At 39.0% G+C, this 7,872-nt stretch overlaps 1 protein-coding gene across 1 annotated transcript; it reads left to right on the top strand.

Moving 5' to 3' along the window:
• The first annotated feature begins 3,601 nt into the window (after positions 1-3,601).
• Positions 3,602-4,432, top strand: LOC137075833 (putative nuclease HARBI1). Its single transcript, XM_067444786.1, has one exon. It carries the CDS (start codon positions 3,602-3,604, stop codon positions 4,430-4,432), a length of 831 nt encoding a protein of 276 aa, XP_067300887.1.
• The last annotated feature ends 3,440 nt before the right edge of the window (positions 4,433-7,872 follow it).

Genomic DNA, 7,872 nt, shown 5'->3' on the forward strand with positions numbered 1-7,872 from the left:
GTAGTCTACATATGATGGTATTTTGACCAACTGAGAATTTGCTAATAAAATGAGTAAAAGAGTCAAAACAGCGGCAGGAATCCCTCCGTCACACAGACAAACAAATATCTGCAGCGAGAATACACGGTTCTGATGCCTGTACCGAACTGTGATGGCAACATCACGACTATGTTGAGAAGAACACGATATACATGAGCATCCTGTCCTTTTTAGGGTCTCATCTTCCTGTTTATGGTTTGTTTACATGTCTTTGGTCCTTGGTGCATACATATTTCATTCGAACCGCACCAGAGTTCCACCAGAGACTCATATTATATTTTCAGTGGTCTTGGTTTGCTTCCTTGGTGCGCACCAGGGTTCAAATGGCAGCTTTTACTAACAGAGCAATCACAATTTTTAGGGTCAGGGTTCATTTTAATCAAACCAAACTTGACAAGTGTGAACACACCCTCAATTGATAAACTTGCAAAAAAAAAAACTGCATCAGATCTTTTTTTTTTTTGGCTTGTTATATACCAAACTCATTTTTCATTTCAGTTGATGATGCTTCCATTGCCATGAAAAAAAGGTCTTTGACAAGCTGATGAAGTTCGACAGACTTGAAGAAGAAGAGGCCATACTTGTTGAAGAAATGAAAAGACACTGGAGTCACATCTGCAGAACAGTTAAAGATGTAAACAATCAGACTGATGAGCTGTCAGATGGCCTAGCTACTAAGAGTAAGTGTTTTTGTATTCTCTTAAGTCATTGATTTAATCAATTTGAAAAATGGTGCTTCTCAGTGGGTTTAATAAAGAACTTTGTCAGGCTTGTCTTATTTATTGTATTGATATAAATTGCTATGTTGCCTTTTAAATCATGTTATTTATAGTGCCTTACAATTTAAGCAATTAAATCAATAATCATTATTATTCACAATAATTATTAATCACAATTATCATAAGTGGTTTTTTTTTCTGTAGTTGTTTTTTCCCCCATATTTATTTACTTTATTTTTAAGCCTATCCATCAGGACTGTCGGACAATGCATATTATGGCTTGCTCTGGGGTGCGTTTCCCGTACAACGATGCAACTTGCTGGTTTAACTTCCATAGTACGATGCATCTTTAAAGAAATCGACTAGCTAGTCACTACTGTTTCCCGAAACCATGGTACCTGTGTCGCAAAACCATTGTTTGAACCACATTGGTTGGAGCTGTCGTTATGACGTTCTTCTTCTTCGATCTAATGGCGGACTGGTGCTATGAGCACATATCGCCACCTGCTGTAAATTTGGTTCTTTTCTCTTTTCGACTGCGGTTTCTTAGTGACGATGTGGAATAATTACGTTAACAACTCAACATTCATTCTTTGACAATAAAATATAAATATATATAAACACAATGTTGTCTTCTCTGATCCCAAAAATATATAACTATTAATTTCACAATTTCATATTTATTAATTTCTTATTGAATATTAATAGATCAGCACAATCAAAATGAAACTAAATGATGGGTTTTACTGTTGATCAATGATCACTGTGATTATTATACTATTGTGTACACCTGTTGCATATTTTGCTTAAGATCATTAGCTTACCTATTTAAGTCCCCTTGCCATACAGCTATGTGTTCATATGACCTATTTGAAAATGACGCGAAAACCACAATTTTTTTTTCTCAAAGTTGCAGTTCTTTTGGAGGAGGTGGAGAATAAAAAATACAGCTGTTTTCAAAGTTGAAAAATTGTGTAACAAATGCTGATAAAAAAAATCCTGGGCAGAAATCACCCAAAAAATAAATGCTGCTGGCTATGGTTATGAGCGAAGCCCAGAAGAAGTTAGAAAAAAGTGGACAGACTTCGCAAGTGTTACAAAACGGAGGGCTGCAGCACGTAGAGGGGAAGCAAAAAAAAACTGGTGGGGGTATCAACTCCCTTCCTCCTCTGACTGCAGAGGAAGAGAGAGTTTTGGCCATCCTGGGGCCTGAGGCCTTGGAAGGGATCCCTTGAGGCATAGATGCATGTGCGTCAAACAGGCCTTTGAATTCAAAGTTGAGCCCTGGAACATCAGGCCCCCTCCACCCTGGTCCTGGAACATCAGGCCCCCTCCACCCTGGTCCTAGAACATCAGAACCCCTCCAGTCTGCCCCTGGAACATCAGCAATGGGTCCTGGTCTTGGGCTATTGCTTCCTTCTCCTGACTCCCCTCAGTCTGAGGCCTCCTCATGTGCTGGGCAATGTCGTTCTGGCATTCCAGAAAACCAGCCATTATTCTCCCGCCAAAGGAGAAACAGGGGACGTTGTGGCTGCAGTGAGAAGCTGCTTCAGTCGGAGAAGAAGAAACTATCTGAACTCCAGGGAATCAGGAGAGAACTGAGGGCCCTGAAGAAGCAGAAAGTCCAACATCATCAGGAGGTTATAGCCTATAGGAGGGCTAAATTGGAACTCCTGCAACAACAAGCCAGCAAGCCCTCTTTAACCATGTTTCTACCAACCGACAGTAAGTGAATATTGTGTTATTTACTCAGCATGTAGTCAAATCATGTTTGCCTGACAGCCATGTAATCTTTTTTTCTTTTTTTTCAGATCCACAGATGTAACCCTTTTCTTTTTCGGCTACATTGTTGGCCATCATGCCTCACTTCTGGCAAATGGGGCTCTGGTTAAGCTGTGTGGTGCATGGCATTCAATTTGTTTTTGAGTGATGTTAAAACCCTTCAGCAGTTGAACTGAAATTCAAATAAATAAAAACTGTTATGGCCAAATATACTCTTTTGTAATATGTATTCCAAGTGCTTTTCTAATACACTGGGCATTCAGTTTAAAATGAGGAAAAGAGCATACTATTGTAACTTGGCTCAAAGTAGTATATTAATGCCATATAAAAATGCAGGCATTACTGAGTGAAGCTGAAGCATGTTTACCATGACATGTCATCCTTTATTAAATACCTGAATAATGTGACCAAGCCTGATAATGAAACATATAAAATGGAACTTTGATTTTATTTTAGTGGTTAGTGGTTTAGAGCCACCATACCATAGACCATGACAATTTAAGCCAAACATAACACAAAACACTCTTAAGTACTAAGACTATAGAGAAGAATGAAACTTATGAAATAACAGAATGACAACAGTCTATTTTAAAGCAAATCAACATATAAAATATATTAATGTTGTACCTTATTACTATAACAAATCAAAGATGGTAATAATTAATTGTAGTAATTTAATTAATTTAGAATGATTATTAGCCAAGGTGTTTCTATTAACTCAAAAGCAAGTGTACTAATGCCTCTCCTAATAAAACAGTGTGTATGTGTTTTTCAAGTGCTCAACAATGGCAGCTTTACAAAGAGTCTTACAGCTGGAGCACAGAAGGCGACTGAGAAGTCAATCAGTTTATATAAATGCCCACATAAGGACAAATTTTACCCCTCTTGACTCACTATCTGATGATGCAATTTTAAGAAAATTCCGTCTTCCAAGGACCAAGATCCTTGAATTATTTCAGATAGTTAAACCACACCTTCAGAGGGCAACAAGAAGAAACTACGCCTTAAGTCCAGAGGTGCAGTTGTTAGCTACACTTCGTTATTTTGCTGTTGGAAGTTTTATGGAGGTGGTGGGTGATGGCCTGGGGCTCAGCAAGTCTTCAGTCAGCAAAACTGTGACAACAGTAACACCTTTGCTTTTACAGCTGATGAAGAGCATCCTGGTTTTCCCCAAAACTCCCGAGGAAATACAGCTGGCCAATCAACAATTCTATGATCTTGACAACATCCCCAGAGTGATTGGCATCATTGATGGCACCCTAATCCCAGTATTAAGCCCTAAGGTAAATGAGCCCTTGTACATTTGCAGGAAGGGCTATCCAGCCATTAATGTTCAAGTAGTGTGTGATCACCAGGGAATGTTCACTGACATTGTGGCAAAATGGCCTAGAAGTACACATGACTATTTTGCATGGGCCAATTCGGCAATTTGCCAGATGGCTGAAGAAGGTGGCTTTGGTGATAGCTGGCTCCTGGGAGACAGTGGATATCCTCTTCGCCCCTACCTCTTGACACCTGTGCAGCATCCAGCCACCATTGCAGAGGAAAGGTTTAATCAGGCCCATGGAAGGACACGCTCTATAGTGGAGAGGAATATAGGACTGTGGAAACAACGTTTTCGCTGCATCAGCAAGTCCAGTGGTGGCCTGAAGCTAAATCCCACCAAAAGCTGTTCTGTTATTGTGGTTACTGCAATTCTCCACAACATTGCAGTCAGGGAAAATGTCCAGCTTCCTGAGGAGGAAGTTATTGCCGTTGGAGCCGATGGTGAGGAAGATGCTGTTTCTGATGATGATGACGATGATGATCCTTTGAACCCACATCAAGGCAGAATGCATCCTGCAGGAGCAGAAGTCAGAGAACTTTTAATTCAGAATATGTTTGGATGGTAGGCTAATACAGTATTTTACAGTTTGGATACTGTGTTTTCTATTATTTGTTTAATTTAATCTGACATCACTTGTGTTAATAGCCTACATAATGTTGTTTATTTGCCCATGTTTTCCTCCAGCAGACTTCACTTAAATACTTTTGCAAACAATAAATATGTATTTGTTTCTTATAACACCATGAGAATATGATATTCTACTACACAAAACTGCTTATTTATAAAAAAAAATTCTTCATCCATTGACAAACAATATTGTGGTTTGAGTGTGTAATATTTTAAATAGCCTGTTAACGTATGTAAATTAGCCTAGGCTAATTTAGGATAGGCGCAATAAGCTTTTGCTTCTGCCTATTCCTTTTCAGACTTTATGTTGATTTATTTCATCATTTGTTAAATGTTTAAATGTCAGAATACAATTAATCTGAATCTGCCTACGTTTCCTTAGCGCTAAGCACTGCATGTGTTGCATAGGCCTAGTATGTGTAATGCTACAGTACAGATACAATTTAATATTTAAGGGTAAAACCCTTTTTGTAAAATATTGTTATATGACAATTTGTTTTTGGGAATTTAACAGAGCTACTCACGTGTACACTCACCGTTTCTTCGCACAAATGAAACGAAGACTGCGTCCCAACCAGCATAAATAATCCTTTCGGAGGGCACTTCGAATGGAGAATAATTGCGATCATCACGCTATTATATCTATCTAATATCTATTATATTATCGCTATTATATTTTCCTACTGTCATTATTGGCAGGCAGAGCCGATCCTGGGGCCCAAAGCAAAATTCTTCTCCTCCATTTGCCTTTGCCATGCAGTTACACCTGACATCTTAGTGCTCCCAATACAATTCTCCCTCCTTTGAACAAAACAGTCAAAGAATGAGGTTCAAACAAACAATATTTGTTGAAGAGTATTTTCTATAGAATCTTAAGATAGTACTTGCTGAAGACGGCTTTACTGTTGGTGAATCTGGCTGTACTGGGTCTGTGCTAGTGCTGGCTGAGGCTCCCTGTACTTCACCTGGGTCTGTCACTGTGTTAGTATTTGCTGAATACGGCTTTACCGTTGGTGAATCTGGTTGTACTGGATCTGTGCTAGTACTGGCTGAGGCTGGATTTGGATGATCTGGGTCTGTGCTTGTACTGTCAGATGATCCAGCATCTCCTCTACTTACAAACTTACGCCCGTTTCACACATATTCCGTCTGCAGTGCGTGTGCGTGTTGCGTTGCGTGTGCGTTGCAGGAGCCCCACACCCTGTAGTGCTTTCACATATGCTGCGTTTGCAGTCTGCAACTGATCCGCTGTTGCACACCACGAACACAGCATTTATTCATTATTTTTTATTAAAAATCCAAAAGTTTTTACTGAACATGGCTTGTCAGAATTCCAATTCTTTGTTTACTCTTTAATAGAAGTCAGGTTACGTAGCCTACTACATTTAAACAACATTTTATTAAATTCATTTATTCATATTTATATATTTTAGATTTAGCTCACACAAGTGGCAAAACATTTAAACATAGGTTATAGCCTTAAATCACAAACATTTTAAATGAGAAACTTACAATAGTCTATTCAAAAACAGCCGACTCTCGTCTTTTCTTTCGTTTTTACACCCTTTTAAAAGAAATCCTGGAGGTCAAAAAGAACTTTGCTTTTCACCTCCAAGAAAGTACGAGTGCTATCCATTATGGCAAATTTTTTTTACCTAAATGCCAGGTAAGGTGTCGTTTTGTTGCTTTACTTGAGAAAAAAAGCCATGTGTTAACTTTGAAACAAGAGTATATTTGAAATGATATGCATCTGTGGTGAAATTACTAGATTTTTGCGTCAGTACATGTTTATTTTAATGCAAACAATGTTCTGTCACTTTAATGCAGCAAAGCAGCGCAGCAAAAAATAGACTCGGTACGAAAACGATCTGTGCACTGCTGCAGACGCAACGCTCCTGGAACGGACTGACGGACCGTATCCACGTGCAGTGTGAAAGCTGTCATTCATTAACATAGGTACTGAAAAAAATACGCACCGCACACGCACTGCAAACGAAGTATGTGTGAAACGGGCGTAAGGCATAGCACCTGCAAATTAAAGATGATACATTTTATAAGCTGCATCAGACCCATTCAAACTTGCTCCCCCAGATTTCCTTTAATACATTTTCAAATATAAAATACTATGTATACTATGGCATGGCTCTTGTAATATTTAACTAGTGAATTTAGTGAACATGTAATCCCTGATATCCAAAAGACATAGTTACTAGTACAAATTCCATACCTAGTATCAATAATTCACATTGTAAATAGTGAACATTTAATTATTGATATTAAAAATGCAAAAATTGTGAATGAATAAAAGCTAAAATGGCATACCATAGCATGCTACTGTGTTTTATATTATGCATGTTAAAGCAATATTTGATTTATGGTTATTATTTACTGAGGGGAGGTGCATCCATATTGACAAGTATGTCCAGCTAATTAATATCAACATTTTAAATTCAATATAGCCTATAAACCAATAGTCAATCAATGTCAAATTGTCAATATATTGCTTTCCATCTTGCATAATTTGGGCAGTAGTTTAGAGTTGTAACTAAACTCTATTATATTAACTAAGACCAAGTAATCACTGTCTTGTTTTAAAAGTATGTAGCCTATGTGTCTTTATGATGAGGAGGAGGACCATCACGCCCATATATTGTTCTGTCGGTCTGGTATCCACACAGATATTTCTGCTGAAAACTACATGTTTCATTTCATGCACGCGCGTATGAACGCAGATGTTTTCCGAGCTGCAGTAAACAAACACCGCTGCCCTTTGTCGTTTATCAACAACAACAACAAAAAAGTATTTCTCAGGCACAAAGACACATAAATTGCGGGGCCCTACGCAGCTTGCGTAGAGCGTATAGGGCTGTTCGGCTCTGTCTCCGCACCGTTGACAATAATTAAACAATTACAAGACCTGTTAATTTTCACAAGGCCAGGAAGAGAGTATTTTGCCAACAAAGATGTTAGTTAGCAGAGTTTATTGAGCACCAGAGAGTCAGACGGGGTGAAGTGCAGGTGAACAGGGTAGACTTTGTGCAGTGAAGGGAATCGCTGGAGAATTCGAGGGACACAAACACTGGACATTGAAAGACTAGGAGACTTGACAATAGACGCTGGAGATAATCAGATATCTTCGCAGGAGTCCTTGAGGTAAAACAGAGACAGTTAGTACCTTCTCTAGACGAGACCGGACAGTGACTGTGAGTGTGTGTGTGTGTGTGTGTGTGTGTGTGTCTTTTGTGCTGGTGGTGATTGGGGTGATGATGAGCTGCAGGTGTACGTGATTAAAACTCAGGAGAGGGTGTGCACTGTGAGTGGGTGGCATTGGAGCCTGGCGTATCTGTGACATTACCCCCCCCCCCCCACACACACACA

The sequence above is a fragment of the Pseudorasbora parva genome, chromosome 5 (assembly GCF_024679245.1).
Source record: "Pseudorasbora parva isolate DD20220531a chromosome 5, ASM2467924v1, whole genome shotgun sequence".
Taxonomy (NCBI): Eukaryota; Metazoa; Chordata; class Actinopteri; order Cypriniformes; family Gobionidae; genus Pseudorasbora; species Pseudorasbora parva.

What these genes read in the sequence shown, in the direction of transcription:
- LOC137075833 (XM_067444786.1), top strand. Translation starts at nt 3,602, where the DNA reads ATGGAGGTGGTGGGTGATGGCCTGGGGCTCAGCAAGTCTTCAGTCAGC.